General features: G+C 45.7%; 1 protein-coding gene across 3 annotated transcripts; it reads right to left on the bottom strand.

Annotated features, from left to right (window-relative positions):
- Positions 1–10,489: 10,489 nt before the first annotated feature.
- BPGM (bisphosphoglycerate mutase) lies at positions 10,490–24,825 on the bottom strand. Of its 3 annotated transcripts, XM_032207434.1 has the most exons (5): positions 24,752–24,818; positions 24,273–24,372; positions 22,281–22,340; positions 19,549–20,204; positions 10,490–12,045 (listed from the first exon to the last, which is right to left on the bottom strand). In XM_032207434.1, the coding sequence occupies exons 4-5, from the start codon at positions 20,147–20,149 to the stop codon at positions 11,867–11,869; spliced, it is 780 nt and encodes a 259-aa protein (XP_032063325.1). In that variant the 5' UTR covers positions 20,150–20,204; positions 22,281–22,340; positions 24,273–24,372; positions 24,752–24,818; the 3' UTR covers positions 10,490–11,866. The 3 variants fall into 3 exon arrangements, with proteins under 3 accessions (XP_032063325.1, XP_032063323.1, XP_032063326.1); XM_032207432.1 differs by lacking the exon at positions 24,273–24,372 and having other exon boundaries at positions 24,752–24,811; XM_032207435.1 differs by lacking the exons at positions 22,281–22,340; positions 24,273–24,372 and having other exon boundaries at positions 24,752–24,825.
- Positions 24,826–26,268: the final 1,443 nt, after the last annotated feature.

The raw sequence follows: 26,268 nt of genomic DNA, 5'->3' as shown, positions 1-26,268 counted from the left end.
AGAGTAGAAGGGGGCCTGCAGACATCCCCTGGGGTGTTTTTGGGCAGCATATGAGACTGCCAGGCACGCTGGAGCTGGCCCCACGTACGGTGAAAGAGAAGCTACAGCCATAGGATCATAGAGGTCAGAAAGGACCTTCAAGATCATCAATTCCATATATGAGACAGAGTTTGCTGACAGACAACAAATACAGCTTTGGAGCAAACAGAGCATTAACGTACCCATCCATGGTTTTATTTGTGTGTGTACACATTTCACCTACCTAAATGAACTCTGCAGCTAAGAAACCAGCTCTAATCAGGCAAGGGGACACCTCAGAGCAGATGTAGGCCTCTGTGAAACAGATGCTAAATCAGACCTAGTCACACTGGAGCTCCCTTAGTTACCAGCAAGAGGCAAACAGCAGGAAGACTCTATTAATCTTACCTAAATGAAATGTCCAAAAAAGGTCCGGTGACTCACATCCCGAAGAGGCCTGTTACTCTGTTGTCACTAAAAGGAAACAAGGGAGATCCTTGCTCAAGTGGGGATAATTATACTGCAGACATATACAAAGAGGTGAGGTGAAGCCTGTCCCATCAGTAAAGAAAACAGCGCTATCAGGAACATGCCCCAAAGTGCTGCATCGCCACCAACAGTTCTTCCTCCAGATCTAGCTTTGTATCACAGTTTAACTTGAAAAAGTCTCTGGCTGTTTGTAAGAGCATTACAAAGATTTGTGGGAATGAGCTGTGTGCCTGTTGCAGAGCTGGAAGTGGTCAGACTGCCCTGTTTTAGGCAGCATTCAGAGGTTCACTTAGTTGTGTGAAAAAAACACCTGAAGCAGTACTGACTGGCACCCTCAGCATTCTCACACCAAACGCAACATAAATTGCCACCGAAGACTTGTAAGCTTTACTCTCTCTACTTTTTTTTTTTTTTAAATGCTTGTAACAGTTCTTGTGGTGACAAGAAGAGGAGACAAAAACACAGTATGCGTGTATATGCAGATACATTTATGGATTTCTTCCCCATGTCAGAAGTGCTGGTCCCTGACTCCCACGGGATGTCTGCTCTCTCCGCTCTCCCATCCTGCTGCATACACCACAAAGCAGTTTCTGGTGTTATCCACTCCTAGCAGGGCTCGTAGAAAGCCCTTTTGCTTGCTCTGATTAGTGGTGTTTCTGCAGAACAGGGCACTGCTGGCAGGGCGCAGGGCAGCACGCGCTCTGACGCAGCGAGCGGAGCCTGCAGCAGCAGTCAGCACCCTGGGGTGCACATGCCTGGGCAAGGGGCAGGGCACAACCCCACGCTGAAAACAAATTAATCTGCCCTTCCAGCACACGCACAGAACTGCTGCAAACAGGTGGAGTGAGTGGAAAGCTCGAGCTTTCTCAAAAGCCTCTGTTCATTACTCACAGCTCTGTTGGGTGAACAAACAAGCTAGAATCCATGGTTATTCACCCTCTGTGAGGTCCAGCCCTCTTCCTGTCTGTCCATCAGAGGCTGCCATTGTTAATGGGACAGGAATCTAGAAAGAAACACGCTGACAAGATACAGAGATTGCATTTTAAAGTGGGAAGCCTGTGGAGAGCCTGGTCCTCTCCCTCTGTCAGTGGGACTTCCACCATTTACTGCAAGGAGGAGGATCGGGACCCCAGGTTATAACAACCAAGGTGAACGCAGCAAAATACAAGTGCAAAGCACTAGGTCTGCTATTACACTTCCAGTCAGGAGTCCTGTTGCCATCAGTGGGAACATTAAACCCAGGAGGGCGAAGTGAGAAAGGCAGTTCCTTGCCTCATCCTTCCCCTCCCACGCTGCTGCCGGGAGCTGCAGCAGATCACGTATCCACACTCTCTGCATCTAGTCAGACAACTCTTCAAGTGACCTGTTTTTTTCAGAAATGCTGAGTTCAGTGGAAATCACTGCGTGCAGCGCTTAAAAACAGGGACAGCAGAGGCAAACCTAAGCACCTTTTGAACCAAAACCAAACAACTGGGCTTTCTGCAGCCTCTTCCCTTCTCTCCATGAAAACCAAATGTAAAGCCATGTAAAACTGGAAAATAGATTTCATGATGTTTTTGCAGCCCTTTGCTTAGCCTTTCGGGAGTGCAGGCATATCTAATGTAGCACCACTAGTACTTCTGTAATTGATTTTTCCCTTCATTAACTTGACCAATTCTTCTTCATTTCTGGCACACTGTCCTTGGATCCTGAAGGAAATAATATCAGGTGGCGTCTGTAAGCAAGCATGACACATTTTCAGGGACATTGTTAACAAAAGACCTGATCCATGAGGTGATGAGCAACCACAAATCTCACCAGTGGTGGTGGAGGCACAGACTGAAGCCTTTGGCAAGTCAGAGCAGTAAAAACCATTTGTCACGTAGCACCGCTGAGCCCACGCACAGCAGAAACGCCTTGCAACATACACTCACACTACATCCAATTGGTCCTGCTACACAAGGAGTTCTGCTGTCAGCTCTGGAAAATTGCTGTGCGTGAACAGCTGCTTGTGGGACAGTGAGTTTCACTGGAACAGCAGAAAGAACAAAATGAGTAGAGAAAAATTAAGGAGATCGGTTCATTTAATGTTTCTCTCACGTGGGTGGATTTCTCCAAGTAAAATACAAAACCCCTCATCCTCCCCTGTGCATCACAGGAATGCAGGCAGGACTATAAAATGTAAGGAGTTATCCAACTGGAACTCATGAGCAGCTCTGAAAATAGGGGGCACAATGCTGAGGAAGGTGCTGTGGAGGTGTGAAGCACAGGAGCTGCTGGAGAAGGCGCAAGGAAGAGTGGCTGAAGGAAGAAATTTAGGGCAGGGCCATGAGCCTGTGAAGGTGGGAGAAGCACAGTAGCCAAGGGGATCACAGAGCCCTGCAGTGACTCTTTCCTTCGAACAAATGTAAATGACCACAAGAGTTTCAGACAACTGGTATTAGTTTCTTTATAGCGTAGATAGCAGCTTTTTACCCAAATGTTTTTTGTACTCGCTGGTGTTTTTCATTCGTGTCCCAGTCTGAACAAAGATGTAACAGTATTTCCAGGGGGCTCTGATCAAAACTAGTGCTTTCTAAGCCTATAAATCCACACCAAAATCCAAGCTCCTTTGGAGGTCAAGTTCTAAGATGGGAGCAGGTAAGGGCACAGAAGCTGAGCAAGGACCTGAAGGAAGATAGGAGATAAAGTGCTTTGAGGGTATCTCCTCATTTGGCAAACCCTAACAACTTCCCTCTCCTGCTAACTACATGAGTTTGGTGAACAGTGGCACCTTCTGGAATATTTCTGTTTAAAGCCAGGCTGTAATCTGGATTTAAACCTTACAGCTCTTGAAATGAAATTGGATTATCTGTATTTCTGAAGACATCAAGTATTAAGCTTTGATGAACTCTTTTTTTTTCTCTTTTAAATCAGGACTGGGAAGAGGGGAAAAGAATAACTGCAAGCATCACTTCCTTACCATTTTATGCAGAAGAAGTGAAAATTACATCCATAATATAAATGTAATTGCAAGTTAAACTAAATTAAACCCTGGATGTTGTTGACTATGTCAACTGTTGAAAGTCATGCTTCATTTCAAAAATAACTACTTACATTGCTCAGAGTGATGTGAACCCAACATATTTCCTTTATACACCACAAGTATTTATTTTTTCATGAGCATCTTTAACGCCCAGTCTGGGGTATGAAGATGGCAGCCGGGTAGGGGAACCCACCTGAGTGCACACTTGCCATCTGACCGCCGCTGCTCAGTACAGTGCCTGCTCACCTTAAATTGCCAGCTCAACACAATGGCAAGGCTGTCCTCTGCAGCAGAGGGAGGGAACTGCTGAGATTCCTCCTATGCCAGCAATACCCACTGCAATTGCACCTGCGAGGAGAACTGAAAGTCAGAAGCAGGGCAACAATACTCCCATCAGAGAGAACCCTGCTCATGTTGTAGGTTCAGGCATGTCTGAAACACGTTTGTATTATACTAAATATAAAGAAGGTTTGAATTTACCAACATTACTATGAACTGTCAAAAAGATATTTAGTCCTGGAAATGATGGGAGACTTCAGCCCAAACTGTCAGGTTCTCAGGCACTTATTGAAGAAATAAGAAAAAGCTGAACATCAATATTACTAAATGCTTGTAGGCAAGTGCTCTCAATACTGTAGAAATTTTATCAGAAGAGTTCCACCCATATTCAGGCACTGAAACAAGAGCCAAATTGTTGAAGCAAACCCCAAACTAGAACTTCCACATCCTACCAAACAAACCCTCTTTTCATACATATACTGCAGCCCCTAAACTCCAAATGAAAGCAGCACAGCCACATGTGGCAGCAAAAGTCTCATCTCCCCATTTTCACAGGTGAAAGAAATCAGTGACTTGCCTGTAATGAGGTACTTAAGGCAAAACTGAATCCATAACTTCCAACTTTCAGTGAAATACCAAACCCCTAGCATAGCCTCCTAATGAATAATAATTTGCTCATATAACTTAATTCACTTGTTATGCTTAAAGCCATGTCTTACCGAGTTCCTAATTTAAGAAAAATCAAAATGCAGGATTCCTGTGCTTCAGACAAATCACACTAACAAATCACATCCTAGTTAATTCACAAAAGGAAGCCTCAATGTTATTTTTCATCATCTTTTTTAATGAATCAAACCCTCCCAATCCTGCCTTCTGATGCACTTGGGGAAGTAAAAAACACCGAGGGTACTTGATATACCGGAAATTTCAGTTCTAAAGTCTACACAGAAACTCTTCCCACTTCAAATGTAAAATGTATTTGTACCTTTTTCAACTAAAAATACAAACTTTGCCACCAAAATGTTTGCATTTTATAGGCAAATACCCAAAATTCAGCAAAACAACCCAGGATTATTTATAAGAAGTGCTGATGGGCTCTCACTTTCTACTTTATATAGAGGACTTTAGAAGAGGATATTCAGATGTACACTAACATAAAACCGACATGAAGAGAACATACCACCAATAATATACAAGTTATATATGTTTTTTTAGAAAGTTTAGTGAAAAAAAGAAAAATAAAATGCAATTTACGCACTTATTTACATATGTATAAAAATAACCGTGCATATTTGTAATCATTATTTGTATGTTTGCCTCTGGTATTGCCAACACATGCTACTTAATCTTAAAACATTGTTCATGTACTGTATAAGCTAACCTCTAACGAGGTTGAGATCAAGCCCAGTCTGGCATCAGGGAGAATTAAAATTATGGCATATAGCATGGACTCGAGACAAACAAAATTTACCTGTAAATAAGAGAAAGTGTGCAGCTCTTAACAGAGAGGAATGTGTCACCTTGTATTACTAACAATCACCCTGCACAGGTACCGTAATTATCTCCAATACTGAGAAGAGGTGTTGAAATTATCACTCAGGTCTTCTCAGCAACCTCTTATCAACAGTGCGTGTGAAGGATTTACAGCTTTACGGAAGGTATTCCTAGCTGCTAGCTGCGGAAATCACTTGAGCCAACCACACAGAAGAGGAAGCACAGAACACAAGGATCCCAGTACTGAAAGACAGTACCTTTCGTGTCAGTACATCTCCTAAGGCTTTCACCTCAGAAAACGAGACCAGTTAAAGTTTGTTTTGTTTTATTATTGCCTGAAAATAAATGAGTATCAGTTGCTATAGCAGGTCATTTGATCTAGAATTTATTTGTGCATATACATAAAAATCAAAACATTATTTCGTAGGGAAATGAAAAAAAAAAAAAAAAAAAAAAAAAAAAGCAAAGCTCAAGAGTTTTGTATCACACTAACAAGCATTTTTTTCTACATTAACATGATGCAGAAGGACATGATATTGTGGCCTGCAGTACAAGACTGGGAATTAGCTTTGCTGAGGGCTTTCTACCTGCTACACCTACAGACTCATTCGGCCTAGGTTTGTCACATCTGTCAACATGGCCCTTTGGTAAATGAGGACAAGAATGTCTGAAATCAAATCCATGACATATACTGCATCCTCCAATTTTTATTTTTAAAGTATTTGGCACCTGCTCATTGCTGAGCTTCCTTTCTCATGCAACAGTGACTTCCCCGCACCTTTCCTGAGGCATGCAAATATTAATATATTAATATGTTAATACCAAATATATTATGATATTACTATCACTAAGATCATGTGGTTTGTTGTGTGTTTTTTGGGAGGAGAAAGGTGCAGGAGTGGTGTGTTACATGCCTGCAAATACCCACCTTGCTCTTGTTGAATTTATCTAGTCCACTGCAGCTGCTGATGCAAGAACAAAGTAGGGCTAATCATCAATTTGTACAAGCAGCCTAGATGATTGCAATTAATTGCACACCAGAACTAAGCCACCTTTGCGCCATTTGTTAGACTATGCAGTGCTGGCACAGCTGGAACATGCTGCCTTTCAAGAGGGGCTGAATATCCGCTTTGCTCTCCCAAGCATGTAGAACTAGTGCAGAATTGCTGCTGCTTTCCCCCATGCACTTACCACAATGCACTTGCTCCACCTGTTGTCCGTTTGCATTTCTGCACATGCATCTAGGGTTGTAATCGGTGGAAGAGCAAATTACTTCGTCTTTAGAGGTAGTTATGGACCTTGACACCTGCTTACTCACTCCTAGCTTAGCCAGTACCACTGCCTCCCATACAGATCCCAGAAAGCTCAGCCTGTGGTTGGGCAAAGCCAGGCAGTCGCAGATGTGAGCTCTATGGAGAACTGGCTCAGCTTTAGCTACAGCACTGCATGAGCACACGATGACCAGGAGTCTGACGGGCATCTGCCAGAAAACATGACTTTATGAGGCAACTCCTCAAAGCACCCCCAGTTTAGAGGATGAGATTAACGGCAAAGACACGATCTTCCTTTCCAGCACTACTGCTTCTGCTAGATTAGAAGCATGAACAGGGACACTTCCACTTCACAGCTTCAGCAGCATCAGGGTCCCCTGCAATATTCATGTGTGCTGCTTGTTCCTAACAACAAGAAATGACTGACAGGGAAGGTTGCACTTCAGCATTTGCTGCCCCTGGGCTCAGACTTCCTCTACAAAAGAGAGTCTTCTCATCTAGTTAATACATACTAGTACTTTTCTTTCATGCAAGTGCCGGACAAAAAGTGAAGAAAATCTGACATACAATGCTGAGTGAGCTGGAAGGAAAAAAAAAAAACAAAGTGATATTATGGCAGACAGCATCTCCAATGCCAGAGGTCCCCACAGCCACTTCCCCTGGAGCCTGACAATTGCTGCACCAACATTGCCATGAGAGCTGTGGTCAACACCTCCTTTCAAAACCAGCAAGCAGACGTGATCTTCAGGCCACGTTATTACAAGCTCAGCTTTACAGCACAGCAGTATCTATGGTCTGGCATCTGCTGCCCTTCCCTCCTCTGTCAGCTTAATTTGAAGAGCAAGAATAGAGCCTCTTCCTCCTCCCTGCTTCCTTCTGAGGGGCAGACACAACAGGTCTGCTAAATTCTGCTGAACAGCCCTGAGAAGGCCTGGGAGCTAAATAGAGCAGTAGGAGGCAGAAGTTCTTACACTCCTGTCATAGCCAGCCTGCCAAAAGGAGACTGAAATTCTACCATACAATGTTAATGTCACATTCCCTTTTGTATTCATCTCTAGAACCTTTGGCCACTATAACAGAAGGAAAAGGCAGCAATCCATTCAATCCGTCTTACACAGCTCTCAAGGGAAAGGCTTACTTCTCCCCAAGCCTCCGCAGTCTACATTTGAATCCCTGAGGTTTGTTTCCAGCATAGCTCAGAGCTTTGAGCAGCAGCACTGTTAACACCATACTTTTTTGTTGTTGCTGCTGCTGGGAATTTAAGGCAGAGGAAAGTTTGTGGCCAACATAAGACAGACAAAGCAATTTCCAAGTGCCATTTATTGTGAACTTTGCAAGCTGGCAGCTCTGAAACAAAATGACAGCAAAGCTGGGGAGGCAGAACTGGATTGGTTTGGCACTGAGTTCTCATCAACGCCAGAGACTAAAAAAAGCTGTGTAAATTTTGAAAACGTGACTGAACAGCCTGTCTCCTCACCCTGCACAGAGTCCAGGTTGGCCACAGCAACTCTTTCACACTAACTTTGAATAAGAAGGCAAGGAGGACTCAGCCAAGCCCGTCTTTAGATGATCTTTTCCCAACACAGGAAAGAGCAGGCATAACTCAGGAAGAGTTTGAGGTGTGAGGTATAAACAAGGCAGAGTTTAACTAAGAGCAAAGTACAAAAGGTAATTGGCACAGAGAGCAAAGGATGTGGGGGATATATCTTAACATCCATAGACATTCAATTAGTTGGCAGCACTTCCACACCACCTCAGAAGCATTAAACAGCAGTATGCAAATAGCTCTGACAGGTTTGCTCTCTTCCCCACTCTTAATACCATACTAAGACTAGATTTTTAAGACTAGCTTTTGAAAGGTAATTTTCTTCAGTATACTTCTGCTTTAAGCCACAGTTGTATCTTCCCATTTCTACCTGAATGTTCCACCTGTAAGGCCTTTACTGCCTCCCAGTGCAATACATAAGGCCTTCTGCATGAAGATCAATGCAGCCCCGCAGTCCCCTGCACTTCTTGTTGGAGTCAGAACTGTGCTTGACATTAGTCTTTTGGAGAGTCAAGGAGTTGGCTTCATGTCCAGAAGCTACAATTTTGAGCACACCATCAAATAGTGCTTTTTATAAAGAGCAAACATGGACAGTGCACATTTGTTCAGCTCCAGTGTTCTGGAACTAATTATGTTTAACTTGCTATTCCTATGCAAGTGTCCCCATAGTTTCAAATAGGTATGTGTTCCCTTCCAGCCGGACTTCTTCACACAAAGATGAGGCAGTGTTTGCTTCAACTATTTTTATCCAACTGACCACATGATATGCGATCAAGTACTGCTTGATTTGAGCTCCAGGCCCCTGAAGGTCACAGCTTTATTTACCTATCCACCCTAGAAAGGAGGCAAAGTGGAAGGCATTAGAAGACAGACACACTGAAGCCAAAGTTAAATTCTATTTCAGGTGAATTTATTGAGTTATAAAGAACCTCTCAGCACTACCATATTTACAAAAGGTTTTCAAAAGTTACTCTAGAGCTATTACTTCTATTGATCCACAAGTTAAAAAATACAGAAGTAAATCCAGTCAACCACATCCATAACTTCCATTGTAGTGACACTGGTTACCTTTACAGGACTTTGAGGTGTACTCAAACATGCATAAAAATGTTTTCCAACCACTGATTTATAAAGCCAGCAGCAGCAAGATTCTCAGTTCTTCTAATGTAGCTATGCCTGAAGAGCAGGCATCCTTCCTGATGCAACTGTTGAAAGCTGGTTTCTTTTCAATATACATGTTATATGAGTCAAGTTTAATTACAAGACTATTTAGAAACAAGTACTGCAAGGTGTTAAAATAATCTTAGAGCACAATGAAATCCCCAGTTGGTTCCACCTGATACTTTTGTGATGTGGTATTGCTGCGAAGTGTGCACATAAAATCCTGTCATCACAACCAAAGCAGATGAAGTCCAACCTCCTAGGGCACTATCACTATTCCTGTCCTGAGAAGCACTGCAGAAACAGTGCTACCTGGAAACATCACTGTTTTCTTACCATCCACAGATCTGGAAAGGCTGCTTTCAGTCAAACTCCATCCAGCCAGCTGCAGAAAGAAATATGAATGCCCTTCACAGTGATCCACCTTCTTATTCATGCAGTCCCAGCTATTTTCAAGCCCTCACGAAGTCCTACATTACAATACTATAATGCCAAAAGGATACAGGCACTCACAGCCACACTCTGTAAGCTCACATCCTGATGCACGCAGTTCCCACTGCTGACACGTGGCTAGATTTGCCTTGTTAATGATTCTACAGTGATTTTTACTTGGTAAAAAGACTTCATACATTATTGAATGTTTGGAGAAACATCACTTCAGTGCCAGGGGTCCTCCCACACAGCATTGACAGGTGTATGTTTTCTGATCAACAATGCAGCTCTACAACACTGACTCAAAGTATTAATCAAGATCAAAAACTACGCACCGAAAGCTAAAAACCCAGAAAGAAGTCAACCAGTGTCACAAATCTAGTAGCAGGGAAGCTGCTAACAGGGTTTCAGAGGAAAAATGAATATCCTGATTTGTACAAAAAGAGAGGCAACCTACCAGCTTTATGTTTATTACTATCTTTAAGAAAAAACAAGGAACTTGTTCCTATTGCAAGGGCTGCAAAATAAACCAAGTGAAGCCCAAGCATTATTCAGGTAAGAGAAACTACAATCTAGCCTGTAAGTCTTTCATGATATACACACTACACTAAGGTGAGCTGGTATCTGACCTGGAAAGGCTCCCTCCACACAGCAGGGAGATTGTTAGAAGCACAACACCATCACACGGCTCTTCTCAAAGGAAAAGACATCTTCACACTTCCAAAGCGAGCCACAGAACTGCTCACTACAAAGGAGCTCCTCTGGTATGATGGTATAAACACTTTAGAAATCCTAAAGCAACTCTCATCAGCTTCTTGGATTTGTAGCTGGGCCATGCTGAGAACACATTCAGCTCATACAGCATATACAAGTGCCACCCGTGCTGGTAACTGGGATCAGAATTTAGATGCTCAAATGTTGAGACATTGAGTCAGACCTAAATATAAGTAACAATAGTTTCACAGTTGCAAGTGAAACCAGAACTACCCAGCCTGAACACTGTATTACACCCAGCAACAGCAAACTGCTCACGCCTAGCGCCAAGCAGAGAAGCAAGGTCACTGCAGGAATTCAGCTATGACTGCGAGGAAAGCTTTATAAGAAATTACTTCCAAGCACTGCAGCATAACCTTCCCTGATAAGCTTGACAGCTGTATGAGCTGCACACAGTTCACATCACCTTTCACATCTTACCCATCACTTCCTTGCCCTCCAGAGAAATCAGTACAAACAATATTATAGCTGTATCACTATGGGACAGATTTCTCTGTTCCTTGCAATTCAGTAAAGTTTGGAGAGGGGTTTCATACATGAAGTTTCACTGAGGTAAACATGAATGATTTTAACAACTGATCAAGTCCCTAGTACATGTTATTTGTGTTTCAAAGCTGTTTGGGTTCCTCCTAAAGGACTAAGTTATCATTTAAACATTGAGCAGGAAAATTTGTGCTTAGTCTGTGGTTAGTCCAAGTTAGATCTCATTACTGCAACCAGCAAAATGCAGTCATGCTAGACTTCATAAAGATGGTGAAAGAGGGATATTCTTGATTCTAGATTCCTCAAAAAATTGAAGCATAGAGTAAGACAACTGTGGTAGCTGTAACAGTCCAAACAGCACTACAAAATTCACCTCAGGATCATGAACTGGCCTTGGGAGACCTCCGAAGAAAAGGAGGAAGAGTTATACAGTTGAAAGTGTTGTGAAAGACTGCCATGGCCATTGACAAAGAATCATACTGGGTTACTGTTACTTGACACCACTGTCAGTGAAAAAGTGTTAGTGCCTATAACAACCTGGACTTAATTAGTCCAGTAAGCTGGTGCTGTACAGCACTTAACAGATCAGCTCTAGTTATTGGTAGATGGCAATAGCATATCCCTTTTTTCTGTCCTGGGACTTCCTCAATCCCAGTTCTAGGGCAGACTGCCCCTCAAGTTTCCATTACCCAAATGCTCTCTTGATTTCATTTTTCAGTATCCATAACCTCATGTTGAGATTTCAATTCCAGTTTCTGTAAGGCAGAGGTTTTATCTGCCAACCTGAGACTCAATTGTCCCTTCCAATTACTTTGCTTGAAATTAAGACTTTCACACAGTGCAACCTAGCAGTCATATGAAAGTTATCACTTACTAACATACATTTTAAAAATAATTGTGTTCATCAGTAGGATTTTATTTCTCAGTAGATTTTACTTTCCCTTGATCTTCCACTTTTTTGATGGCAGCTTGGATAGCTTCCTGATCACCAAGAAACTGGTGAGGGCCCAGAGGGCGCAGATTCTCATCAAGTTCAAGAAGTATGGGAACACCAGTGGGGAGTGTAACATTGATGATGTCCTCATCAGAGATGCCTGCCAAAGAGAAAAAAACAGTTACAGCTAGTGAACAGCTTCCAAACTGCATGTGCTCAGCCTTATTTCCAAGATTAACCTGTCTTAAAACAATCAAGAACTGTTTCCAGCCTCCAGCAGCACCAGCAGCTACTGAAGGGTCCATTTTCAGCTAGACCCCAGCTTGGTTAGCATTTTAAGAAGAGCTACAGGAGGGAATTTCTGACAAGCTGAAGACAACTGCCTCATTTTCTCATCTGCACGTGAACTGAACAGGAAGAGACTGCCCTTTAATATAGGGCATTGGGGCCATAGGCTCTCCTCTACATCTTCATAATTCACATACCACAATTGGACAGATCACAGCCTACATGTTATTCCAACATAAAGCCCTCTGATAAGTAACCAATACAACTATCTTTAAAGACACAGGATACAGATAATTTGCATGAGAAGCCACTGGAGAGAGAATTTAGGAGAAAGTATCTTAAATCAGTCATCTTAAATCAATATTTAAGTCTCCCACTGTAGGGATCACCGCTTACATCTGATTTCCCAAAAGCATGCTTATGGCTTTTTGCCTACAGTACTATTCCCAGAATTACTAGATCAGGATACCCATTTCCACTTTCAAAGGAAGGAAAGAAGAAGAGAAAGAAGTCAAGTTATACAACTTAGTGAAACAAATGTAGGAAAACTAAAAATAAGGTATACCTATTGAGAAAATTTCATGCATTTTAAGTATTCTGGGGCTCCAGTCTCAATGAAACCACTGAGTATGTTGACATCAAGCACACTGGTCTAAAGCATCAAGTGAATTTTGAGACCAAGCCTCTAGTAAAAATTTTAATAAGTTTAAATGTTTGCATTAAAGAGCAATGACTGGAGACATTACTCCTGATAACATCAACTTTCTTCTGTCCAGAATTGGAGGAATGTCAGCATTTCCCCTTCCATCTCTGCTTTAAGAAGCACTTGAGGTCTCAGCCTGTCTGCTGTTGAGAAGTAGGACACCTTCAAGTAATTCATGCTTACAAAAAAAAGAAAAAAATCACACAAGCTTCTAAAAACAATGACTCCATATAAACTACAGGACAAGAAAACATTCTCTTGAGCAGCTGACAAAACAGGTGGCTCTCCTAACACATGGGTGCAAATTTACCAGTACTCTTCACATTAAGTGAAAGAGCAGAGCCAACACATTGAGAAAAACAAAGTCTAGCCACTCAGCAACAGTGGTATGAGAGCAGGTCAGAAAAAAAAAAAAACAAGTAATCAGGAGGTGACAATCATTTTATGCCACCACCCTGAGACTACACAAACACAAAAGTTTTTGCAGTGACCTGTTCTTGTTTTGGTTAAACCAAGCACTTGGTTTAGCTGTAGATCAGCTGTTTCAGAAGGAAATGGGGCAAGAAAGAGATAAACCCTTGCAAGAAGCTCCTTGTTTTGTATTGAACCATCAGTCCATCAAGAAAGTCACATACTCGGCCAGTTGAATTGATCCCTGTATACACGGGTAAATTCACGTGTTATAGGAAGTAGGAACCCAGACCTACATCACAGCACCAAGGAGCATCTACAGTTTTGTAACCATGCACAACGGGAAAGTCCATTTACGAGGCACAAACATTTTCCTTAAGGACTTTGGTTTGTAAAACAAGCAACCAAGTTGTCTGAGATCTTATTTTCATGGTTCTTAAACACAGATTTTAACAACATACACATCACCACCTATCCACCAAAAATCTGGCCCTAGGAAGCATTCTGCCCACCTCTCATTCAGCCTCCCAGACTAAACCATCCAGATTTAAACAAAGCAGATGAAGTCATACAGGAGAATTTAGGCAAACCACAATGCAGTCAGCTGCCTGGATATTTAAAGGTTTCCTCTAAATCTGGATTAAATAAAAGTGGCTGTTGCTACACAGACTCAGAAACGCATTTTACCTTTGTGGCAAACACAGCGACCACACCAGAGACAACCAGTATGGATGTACAAATAAGAAGTACAGCCTGGGATAAACAAGCTGTGGCAAGAATGTTGGCTTTCTCACTGGGATTTTTCCTCCTGTGGAAGCATTGCCTCACAGGCAGAAGGCTGGAGTTTTGGGTTGAGACATGAAAATCCTAAAGAGCCAATAGTGTCCTGCTGCTTTATTTCAGCATTGTTACTCTATTTGTACAGCACTTTTCTCCAGCCAGAGAGATACTGATCAGGCTTGACACAAGCCCCTCAGTTGCAAGCAAAATGCCTGGAGAACACCCCCAGCAGGCTAGGAAGACAGTAAGAGATCACATCTTACACTCTGGCCCTTCCAAGAGCAAGCTAAACTGCTATCTGGTTACTTCATGTGCTTTAACTATAGCACAGTGACCTTTTCCTGCATTTCATTTGACCTGGCCTGTGTTACAACTGCATCCAATCTCATACATGAAGGAGAGCGAAGTGAGGACAAGAACTCAGCTGCTGACTATAAGGTGCCACAGGAAATGAGACCACTGAAGCAGCAACACTCTTCCCTCTAGTGTAATACTGATGTTTAAGTATTCTTCAGCAGGGCTGAGTCCATGCTGCTGGAAGCAGATTTTCCCCCAGAGAGGTTTAATCATCCCTAAGAAAGTAGTCATGAGAATACAGACATTACCAAAGTACTCAGAGCCTTCTTTAGGAGGTCAGATAAAATGCTGACTGGTCAGCCACCTTCTTCAAGTGGGCATTCTCCATGTTCGTTTGAGCACCTCTGAAGCATTGGTTCTTTATTAGCTGTACGGCAGGAAGCAGTTAGGTACATGATCATAAGAATTTGCTACAGTACTTAAAGATTTTTCAGAGTCACATTTAGAACTATTCCACCTCACTTAAACTTCATTTAACTGATCTGGATGATCAAACAGGCTGCTACTTCTCTTCAAGGTGTGAAATACACAGGGGGGGACTTTGACTGGTAGACAGTCCTTCAGTATCATCTTCACAGATTTACTACAGAGTACATTTCTCCACAAATCTCAAGCTTAAAAGTTCACTTTTATCTGGTAGCTCTGAAGTACTGGCACCCTGGCAAGTCCTGCAGAGACAAACCCCATGGGGCTTAGTTTTCAGCACCTACAGCCAAATCCCACAAGAGATGGTTCAGCTTCTCCCTCCCTCTCCCATACTCTTCCCACATCTTCCTCCCATTCTTATGGTCAGAGCAACAAAAAAGCCAACGTAGTTTGAAGAGCTGGTCAAAGACCTTGACTGGAAGTTGGCTGAATGGCTGAGCTCTGAGGGTGGAGACCAGTGCTCTAAAGACTAAATGATGACCAGTAAGTAACTAATGGTGTACCCCTGGGATGGGTCCAGGCCTGTTCAACATCAGTAATAATCTGGATGATGGGGCAAAAAAAAAAAAAAAATGTACTGCCAGATGACAAAACCTGAAGGAGCAGCTGATACACCAGAAGGCCTTGTTGCCACCCAGAGGAACCAGGGCTGGAGAAGTGGGCTGACAGAAGCTCATCGAGTCCCACGAGGAGAAGCGCAGAGCTCTGCCCCTGGGGAGGAACAGCCCCAGGCACCAGGACATGCTGGGGACCGCCCAGCTGGAAAGCAGCTTGGCAGAAAAGGGCCTGGGGGTCCCGGTGGGCACCGACTGGACATGAGCCAGCAACATGCCCTTGGCTAGCAGTAACCTCTAGAACTGCTTTGTATTTGAGATCCAGATCAGGTCCTTGCATCCTCCCCACAGTCTTAATGAAAATATTGTGGCTTTAGTCTAAGTTAAATACCCAGGACCTGATGCTGCCCTTCTTAAAGGGGTGCCAGCTGCATGCAGGCTGACAGAGGACCTAGCTTCAGTGAAGTAGCAGAAGTAGGCTGTGTTATGATCTGGCTCTTGACCTTTACAGGATCTAATCTCACTGTGCAGACTTGGGGAACGATGGGCTACCACCATGGCTGCAGCCTGCTCCTGAATTTGAGAGGTGTCATTACTGAGGCCAGTCCCATGAAACAGCGTAGGAAAAAACATGATCTACAGTATTGTCATGCAGTAGAGGACTCACAGCCTGCCTTAAACTCCCCAGCAGTCACAGATTAGATCTGATTAGCTGCCAGCTATGCCATTAGGGTGAAAGAGGCCCACAGTCCTTCAGAAGTGACCCAGGCCACACTACCACAGCCAGGAACTCACAGCAACACTGTGACCAACAATTCTGAGCATGCAACTCCGGAGCCTGCCAGCATACACCTTGTTCTTGACAGGGCTTTGGCAAAAGATCCCATCTTTGGCTGAAGCACTGTTCAAATTCCCTCAAGCAAGAGGCCTGATATGCTAATATCACTGCCTTTCTGCCTGGTAGGGCACTACAATGAACTCTTCTCTCTATTAGCCTGAGTTTGTAGAGAAGATCACCACCTTCTCACAAACATGCCCCAGACCAGTCTGCTCAAGATGATGCGACTCCACAGGTCTTCCTCACACTCCAGCTTTGGAAGTCACAAACAGTTGGTCTCCAAAGCCATGCCCTTGCAGCTCCAGATCTGTTCCAACCTTCCTGCACTACCCGCAGGCACTTGCCACCCTCTTCCCTGAGGGGACTCAAGCCACCAAGGGGGCAGAAAGCTACCCACTCCTTGCTGGTTTTGCCAGTTTAGAGACAAAGCTAACTCAAAAATGCCCAACAAGCTCACAAGAAAAACAGGAGCACAGCCAGAGAGTGGGATGATGCCACTCCTTTGCCAGCTTAATTGGCAGTGATTACCAGCATCATCACACAGATCACCTGAAGATGATGCAAAAATGAGTATTCTGTAAGGACTAGATAAGCCTGGATACTATGACTGGGATCTGCCACCAACACTGTATCTTTGTGACACAAAACAGCCATGCATCTGCCTCCTCAGTGGCATTTATTAAATTCAGGGGGCTTTTACCTAGAAGGACCACTGCCCAGCATCCTCAGAGGCCACCAGCACTCTCTGGAAGAGGTCACTCAGCCCACAGGAACCAAAGAGCAAGCACTAAGCAACTGCTGTTTCTGATCTGAGTGCATACAACATGACCATTCAGTTGTTTTATTTTGTTAAACACTGTTTTCAGCAAGACTACCGCAGTTTTACTTTTACATCTTCTCACATGGAAACTGTGACAGATCCCACAGACATCTCACTTACCCTATTGAGGTCTACCCTGAGCACTGAGAAAACAAACAAAGTCCAAACCTACAATCAAAGGCTTGTTCGCCTGACATTCCGCTGCTCTGATGATTTTTGTGTGCAAGTGGAAAACAGCCGCTTTTTCAATTAACAACAAAAACATTCTGGTTCAGAAGACTGCATGCCTGTTTTGAAGAAACACTTCAAAATGGGAAGTTCAAGGATAACTTGCAAAATCTTTGAGAAAATACATTAAGTTTCACCTCAGAACAACTGGAATTATTTCATCAACTCAAGTTGAGTGAAAGTATTTATTGCCATTTAGAACTTGAGCTACAGCTTCTACAATTAACTTGTTACTAAGATACCCAAGCAGTCATTTATGACTGCTGCTTGAAACATTTGAAGCCCATTTTCTCAGTGTCCCAAAAAAACACAGCTCCAGTGAAGACAGAGGAGCCTAGACACTTCCTGCAAGCGTAGGGCAGTTTGTTATAAAAAGCCCCCACGAAATAAAGCCCACTCCACAGTGGGTGCTAGAAGTACAACAGACTAACAAGCTTTAAACACTGTTGGATGAGGTCCAGCTCCAGCAAGGCTCCAGAGCAGCTCACAGCCTTTCAGGAGAAAAAGAGAAAGTCATGAAAACAGACAAGACACCTCTTATCTAACTAGATATAGGTTGAAGATAAGCAAAAAATGCAGGTGGCAGTATCAGGTCTTAGAGGTCTGTTCACACCACCCTTCAGGACAGCTCTGCAGCAATCCAGATCCCCACTGCTTAGGGCAGAGAAAAGCCAGCACATCTCCTGCAATTGTGCACATGGTAGCTGATGGACAGTCCTTGGTGAAAAGAACTAGATCCTCTGCCAAGGATTCCTCACATTTAACTATGCAGGCATGCACTGGGAAGGATGAGGCATGGTCCAGTACAGAAAAGAAATTCTGCTTTGTTTGGTTATTTTCTCTTTTATAGTTGTAATGTGGGCAGCTCTTGAAGAATTGTACCTAATTCCAAATGCCTCACAGAAAAGCTCTGCAGCTGGCTCTAACTTACTGCTCTCACTGATATCAATGCAAAAAGGAGTCCAGCCACACTTTAAAGTAATCTTTACCAGTTGCTGATGCTGTCCTCTCTACTTTTGGTGCATAACTGCACGAACAACTGCCCGGGGTTTCTGCAGAAAGCAGCATCTCACACCTAGACATCTTGGCCAGCAAGGCTTCCTGCACTGCTGCAGTTCTTAAGGGGCAGGGCAGGGGCACTGGCTGGGGGTCCTCTTATCCCTTTATCCCTTCTGGTTTTAAATCATTTCACATATTGACAGCCATCCTGACCACATCAGTGGAACCAGCTGAACCAGCCTTCCTCCTGCATCTGAGGGATCTGTACCCCAGAATTCACTGGCTCTGTAGTTCTGGAAGCCACCTGGGTGTGCTTATCCTCTGGGCTTTTGACTCCCACTACAGCATCAGCTGCACTGACTGTTCCAGCATGCCTGAATGCAAAACATGCCTTACAGAGTCAGAGCTATGAGGGTACACAGGATTTACAGCTAGAGAAAACTGAGTGGGCACAAATCCAGTTTGCCCATATTCACAGCTACATCCCTAGCAGGCTGCTCTCATGCATGTGGTAGTCACTAAATTCTACGCTGCCCATGAAGAAATACAGACTTCCTTCCAGTTCAGGATTGCTTATACTAGAAGCAATGTCATTATAAAGAGGTGGGAGAGAAGGAAGAATCCAGCAAAAATAAATCACTTTCCAGGTCTCAAATAATAAACCTTACGTTAAGCTACTAGCTTAGCTGTTGACTGGTAGGCATCTTCTATATCTGGAAGTATTACAGTACATTCATAAGCTTTAGCAAGTACCTACTTCCTACAGAACTCCCTGTCACAGAAGCTTTTAAGAATCACCAGGATTGAATCCTTAAAAAAAGGAACGTACCACAATAAAGTCAAGAACACATCCTGCAACCCAGGATGGTTTATTTCACCATGTTAAAGCAATGCTTGTTTAATAAACAGATTATAACTTCAACCCTTCTGGCAAAACAGCTGAATAAATGCAAAAGACAGTCTGAAGAGTTTGTCTAGACTAACCTCAAAGTTTGTCTGAATACACTTGTTTAAAATGAGCAGCTAAAAGAAGGGGAAGTGCGGTGCTCTTCAACTACATTAACCCAACTGATTCTTCATCACCTCTCTTCAGCCCCCAGTTTGAATCCTGTTCCAGTAGGTCAGCTTTCCACTCTCCTTACAGACCGCAGACATTAAACATTACTGTCCAGATGAGCAATATGCTATAGAGAAAAATGCGGGACTCCACACAGGTGTGTAGGGAAGAGGGGAAGGACAGCTAAGAGGAAGACCCTTACCTTCCACATGCTTGAGCAGTGCCCTGCTGCTGTTGCCATGAGCAGATATAAGGATCATTTTGCCACTTTTGAGTTCTGGCACTATCTTTTCATTCCAATAGGGAAGGAGTCTATCAAGCACATCTTTTAGACTTTCAGCCTTTGGAAGATGATCCTGGGAGACATCACCGCATTTATACCGGCGGTCATTGTAGATCTCTTCGTAGTAGGGATGAGATTCAGTTATGGGAGGTGGCGTAACATCATAGCTTCTCCTCCAGATTTTCACTTGCTCTTCCCCATGATTCAGAGCCATCTCTGCTCTGTTAAGACCGATCAGTGCACCGTAGTGGCGCTCATTCAGTCGCCATGAGCTCTGAATGGGGACCCACTCCTGGCCCATCTCTTCCAGGATCAGCCATGCAGTCTGGATGGAGCGTCTGAGTACAGAGGTGAAGACGAGGTCAAACTCAAAGCCCAGGGCTTTAAGGTGCTTGCCACAGTTCTGAGCTTCCTTTATCCCATCACTGCTCAGCTTCTGGTCCACCCAGCTGCAGAAGCGATTCTCCTTGTTCCAGGCTCCTTCCCCATGTCTTAGGAGAACAAGCTTGTACTTAGCCATGGCGGGTGCAGCTTGGCACAGATGAAGATGGGTCTGGCATCTAGCAATGAGGCATCTAGGCATAGATGGGACACACAAACACAACCCACAGATAATGCATTACAAATATTAATATGGCAGCAAAGAGCAGACAACTATCAGGATGAAAACAACCTAAGACTAATAATGTCTGGTGAGTATGTTTTTACCTGTGAGGTCTCCTGGACTTGAATTCCTTTCCACCCCCACATGCAAGGGAAAGCACTGTCCTCCACCCAGCTTGCTGGGACAAGCCCACTTACCCAATTGATTAGTGGTAGATTTGCACAAGGTGTTCCTGCCTACAGATCTCCATCAAGTGCTTAAATAGAGCCTCATTCAACAGCAGTGGCTCCCAATCAGAGAGGCAGACCTCACTCTGTGGTGACTCATGAAATTAGAGGCAAGACATGGAGCCAAAGCTCAAGAGCTGCCCAGGTCCACACCAGCTCCAAGGGAATGCAGGCACACAGACACCATCTGTGAGTCTCAGCAATTGGAGAAAGCCACCACAAAACCTTATTAGCTTTCTCAAATGAGATTTGACTATAATTATGTTCCACATAACTTGTTTCCTCCAATTTTCTCCCCAGCACTCCTCATCTGCTAATCTCTGCTTCATTTTTCTCCAGGCTACCTCCTCAACCATTCCTCCACACAAGTGCCACAACACAACCCTAGGATGCACAGCTAGTGAGCCCTCATCTCATGGAGCCCAGAACTCATTTAACAATGAGTCCTATCCCTCTGCCTGACTTTATGACTTTAAAGCCCATTTTCCAATTCTGTTCTTACAGGCTGGGTTTTATGATCCTACTTTTTCCATAGGTAAAATTAGCATTTTACATTTTATCTTCAATAAATACAGCTACACATCCATGAAGTCAAACAGCACCTTCCTCTATTTCAGAGAACTATAGAACTGGAATTCAGGGTTGTCTTAATGGGTAAAGGACTGTGACCTAACTTAGGACTGGATTCCCAGAAATTAAATATTTATGTAATATTCATAAATTGTTTGGAGCTGCTTCAGTCACATTCCACATGGCTCAAATTCAGGCCCATCTGTAGTATGAGTTAGACCCACACAGCCTGGGTTTTGGGAAGCACCCACTACAACATCAGCATTAATTTTTACCAAACACTTTCAAAAAGCATGTAAGTTGATTTCATTACAACCAACATCAAACTAGACATGCCAACAGCACCTTAAGCTCTCCTCTACATCCACAAGGACAGAAAAATCTGGGTTAGAAGAGACCTTCAAAAGAATCCAGCCACCAGCCTGGCCCCATTGAGTCCCGTCACTAAACTATGTCCCTCACATAAAGATGCAGAAGTGGCACCTCCAGAAGTGGCAACTCCACTTCCTTGGGCAGTCTGTTCCCATGACTGACCACCCTCTCTGAAGATCTTCCCAATGTCCAGTCTGCAAACTTACTGTGGGTGGATTTGGTCCCCTCATGCTGATCATTGAGGGAAGTGTTAAACAAAACTAACTCCAAGACAGAGGCCTAGAAAACACTCTTGGTGACCAGCTATCAACTGGCTTGAACTCCATTCACTGTGGCTTTGATTTCTTCACCCTAGACACCCATCCAAGCCATAAGCAGCCAGTTTCTCCAGCAGAGCACTGTAGTAAGTGATGTCAAATGCTTTACTACAACCCAGGTAAACACCACCCACAGCCTTTCCCTCACCTACTAAACAGGTCATCTTGTCAAAAAAGGAGATCAGGTTAGTCAGGCAGGACCTGCCCTTTATAAACACATGCTGGCTCTTTTTGATCACTCAATTGTCCCATGCATGCCATGCAATGGCATTTGAGATGATCTGCTCCATAACCTTCCCTGGTAATGAGGTCACACTGTAATTCCCTGGATCCTCCTTTCTAACTCTTCTTGCAGATCAGAGTCACATTTGCTAATTTCCAGTCAACTTGAACCTACCCAGTTAGCCAGGACTGCTAAAAAATTACTGAAAGAGGCTTGGCAAGGCAAGCACCTCCACCAGCTCCTTCAGTACCCTCGGATGAATTCCATCCAGCCCCACACTTACAAACATTCAAAGATGTAGTAGGTCACCCCATTGGATTGTAGGGATTGTTACTTACCTCTTTCCCTGTCAGTCTTCCAACTGAGGAGGCCGGGTACCCTGGGAACAACTGGCCTTACTAATAAAAACCAAGGCAAAAAAATGCATTAAGTACCCCAGCCTTATCTTTCATCACTAGATTTCCCCTCACATACAATAAAGGAGATTCTCCTTAATCCTCCTTTTATTGTTGATACATAAAAGCATTTAATTGTCTTTTACTGCACTAGCCAAATTGAGTTTCAGCTGGGCTTCAGCCTAATTCTCACCCTGCGCAGCTTGACAATAGTTCTGCAGTTCTCCTGTGCTGCCCATCCCTTTTTCCAGGGTACACAAATTTTTGTGTTCAGTTCCAGAAGCTCTGTTCAGTCTTCTCCCCCACACCAGCCTGCCTTTTCCCTGACTCCCATCCAGGAGACTCAACCCTTTCATCACCAGTACCCAGCTCCACGCAGCCAAGGCATTCCCTAACACAAGGGCTACCCCTCCTCCTCTCCTTCCCCATCTCTCCTGAAGAGCCCCAAACCACCTATCCCACCCATCTCCAGACAGGCAAGCCACCCCACCGCATCTCACTGAGGCCAGTGATACCACAGCCTGGAGACTGAACCGAAACTCCCAGTTCCTCTAATTTTCCTTGGCGCATGCATTCAAGTAGAAGCACTTAAGCTTGGTTCCTAATGAAACTTATTTGATGAAATGGCTGACATTCCTCTGTGCTGCTCTTCAGGCACTCTGCTGCTGGTCTGAGCCCTTCCCTGGTTCTGGGCATCTATTGCTGCTCTGGCATCAAACCACTAAGTCAGTGAACTGAGCCACCTGTGCTCCAGAGCCTCAGAGAGATGCTCTAAAGTCCTCCACAATATGCCTTGGACTGCTTGACAGCATTGTTGGTGCCCACATTAAAGTAACAATGGACAGCTATCTGTGGGATGTACGAGACCCAGCAGTCTCTTGGCAATAGCCCTAATAAAAGCCACATAGGCAAACCTCTTGCAAGTAGGTCAGCTCATCAAATAGGCACTTCTGGTCCCTGAGAAGAAAGTCTCTTACTACTATCACCCATCTGTTTCTTGGTTGGACTGGTCAAGATAGAGTGACCAGACAAAGCTGGCTCAGTCAACACCTGCACCTCCCTTGACGCAACTGCTCCTTCTCTGCAGTCCTGGGGTTCTGCAAGGGCACCTCAGGCATCAGGGGAAATCTCTTCCTCCTGCTGCTCTTTGCTGTAAGAAGCTTCCATTGCTTTTTTTTTCTCTCCATTTTCACTCCCTTCTCTAAGGGCTTGAAGGCAAGCTTTTGGCTGTGAGTTCACTGCAGACAAGTGGAACCACCTAACTCCTCCTCAGCTTTCCTGATATCACAGCCTTACCACCTCTTGCAGGAGGCCCTCTACCCACAGAGGCATTTTGCAGGCAGGTTTGCTGCCCACCCCACCAAAAGGGAAAGGTCTGGGTGCTGCCTGCACTCTGAGCTGGGCACTGCAGCCTCTCCCTCCAGCAGCTCTGTCTGGGTAGAAGTGTCAGCAACTCTTGGGAGGTGGAAGAAACCCCAGATGGAGCTGCAGCCTTTACTCTCAGTCAGGTGCCCACCACTCTGTCCAGACAGTGACCCTGCAAGTGCTAGTAAATACACAGGGTGTCACACCTTCCTTGTACATATCTGCAGTCATTAGCACACCCCAGAGCTGCATATTCTTCAAGTGGTAGCTTTCCCAACCCATGCAAGTGCTTCCAGGAGGTCACTCCACCACCCTGGGGCATCCCTGGCTCAGGAAATCACCCTGGTCCAACACCCAAACTGACCAGCTCTGGAGCAACATGCCTCACCATGCAAGGAAAGACCGTGTGTCCTTGTGAGATGCCATGCAACAGCTCCCCAGCAATAGCTTCCAACAACTGGCACAGCTCAGAGGCTTTGCGGAGCTAAGAGCTACTAAAGTTCTACATAATATCAGCAGGTGTTGTGTGATACACAACAGAGAGTTGGTAAACACAAGGTAAAGCCTGACCTCACACAGAAGAGGCTCGAGTTTTACGTAGCAGAAGGAGCATCTCAGTTTAAATCCCTTGCACGTCCCACTTCTTCCACTCGCAGTCATCACCTGCACACTACGCAAAGAAATCAACTTATAGCAGGCACAGACACAGCACTGAGCCAGACACCAGGCTTACAGCAAGAGCCGCACAGCGCAGCCCTGAACGAACTGAACAAAGCACAGCCCCCAGCAAGCTGCATCTCCGCCAGCACCTCACCGCCCAGACCAACTGCGCTGCCCGGGAGAACAAATCCGCTCAGATCCGCGGGGCCGCAGCGGGAGCCGCTGTGAGGAGGCACAAGCAGCACGCAGCGGCCGCTCGCACAAAGAAGCCGCGGGCGGCTCCTCCACGCCAGCCCCCGCTTGCTCTCGGGGCTGCCCGAAAGCAGAGCGCACCCCACAGCCCCCGGCCCGCCTCTCACGGAGCCCCCGACCGTTAACGGCCGCCTTACCCGCAGGGGGCAGCGGCCTGCCCGTACCGCCGCAGCCGCGCCCCGCAGCTGAGCCCCCCCCAACCCCGGCCGCCCTCCTCCCGCCGCTGAGCGGTTGCCCCCCGAGCTCCGCTATAAACCCCGGCGTCCGCGCGCCCGTGACGCCGGGGAGGGAGCGGAGGTTGCGATTGGGCGGCCCGGCGGACGAGCAGCGCCGCGAGCCAATCGGAGTGCGCCCGTGGGCGAGGCCGCGGGAGGGCGGGGCGGCGGGGCGGTTGGGGGGGGAGGTCACCTGTGCCGGAAGCCGCCGGCGGCCCCTGCGCGGCCCCGCGGCCAGCACGGGGGGAGGGCGCGGGGCGGGGCGGGGCTGCCCTGAGGGGCGGCCTCGGGCTGTGGGCAGCGCCGCCCGGCCCCGAGGGGGGAATTCCCCCTGAAGCCTGGTGTAAAGCGCCCCGCTGGGGGTTCAAACCATCCCCCCGTGTCTTAGCACTGCACCCCCTGACCAAGACTCCTCCCTCTGTTCTGTAGGGCCCCCTCCAGCACTGACAAGCCACAATGAGGTCTCCCCGGCGCCTTCCCTTCTCCAGGCTGAACACCCCCAGCTCCCTCAGCCTGTCCCCAGAGGAGAGGTGCTCCAGCCCTCTGATCAGCCTCGTGGCCTCCTCTGGGCCCACTCGCACAGGTCCCTGTCCTGGTGCTGGGGGCCCCACGGCTGGACGCAGGGCTCCAGGTGGGGCCGAGCAGAGCAGAGCAGAGGGGCAGAATCCCCTCCCTGCCCTGCTGGCCTCGCTGCTTTGATGCCGCCCAGGACAGCGCTGGCCTTCCGTCCACCACCCCACTGCTGAACCCAGTGAAGAGGGAGGCCGAAGGCTGGTGCCCCCGCTGTGCGGTCACACACCTCCCATCACCCTGCCTGCCCTGGATCGCACCCAGCGCCTCGTGCCCCAGCGTGCAGGTGGGGCCGTGGGTCCAGCACGGGCAAACCGACTGATGGAGCCCGTGAGGTAAAGAAAAGAGGCAGGGATACTAGAGAAAAATAAGTATTCCTGGGCCTGAGGACCTTGGTACCTATGGGCTGTACTTCAGTGGGTAAGAATGCGCTTAACAGAAAGATGCATTACAGGCCAATATGCAGTCACAGCCACAGGACACAAGCCAGGATCTCCACGGCCATTAGATGCATAATCTTATTACGGCTACTCTTTGAACAAGATCATTTCATTAGCATGGCAAAAGCAGCCAAGCGACTTTGATTCGCATTTCAAACTGCACAAGGACCGGCAGTCCAAGCCATATCCTGTTCCCGACTTCTTGCAGACAGCTACGCTCCTTTGGCAGCAATTATCTCTTGGACCAGCTGGGCTGTGTTTTGCAGGGTCTCTGCTCTGGAACCCTTCCAGGCCGTAGCAGATGCTTTTCACTGGAATGTTTATTGCAGAAGAAGCAGCCTAGGGAACTCCTTTCCTCAACACATGAGCTTCTGCTTGGGCACCAGAACAACCGCACCGCACTGAAGAACGGCTGGGATCTGAGCGAGG

The sequence above is a fragment of the Aythya fuligula genome, chromosome 1 (assembly GCF_009819795.1).
Source record: "Aythya fuligula isolate bAytFul2 chromosome 1, bAytFul2.pri, whole genome shotgun sequence".
NCBI classification, from domain to species: domain Eukaryota; kingdom Metazoa; phylum Chordata; class Aves; order Anseriformes; family Anatidae; genus Aythya; species Aythya fuligula.
The sequence above is the reverse complement of the archived record's forward strand: the minus strand, read 5'-3'. Positions and strand labels throughout refer to the sequence as shown.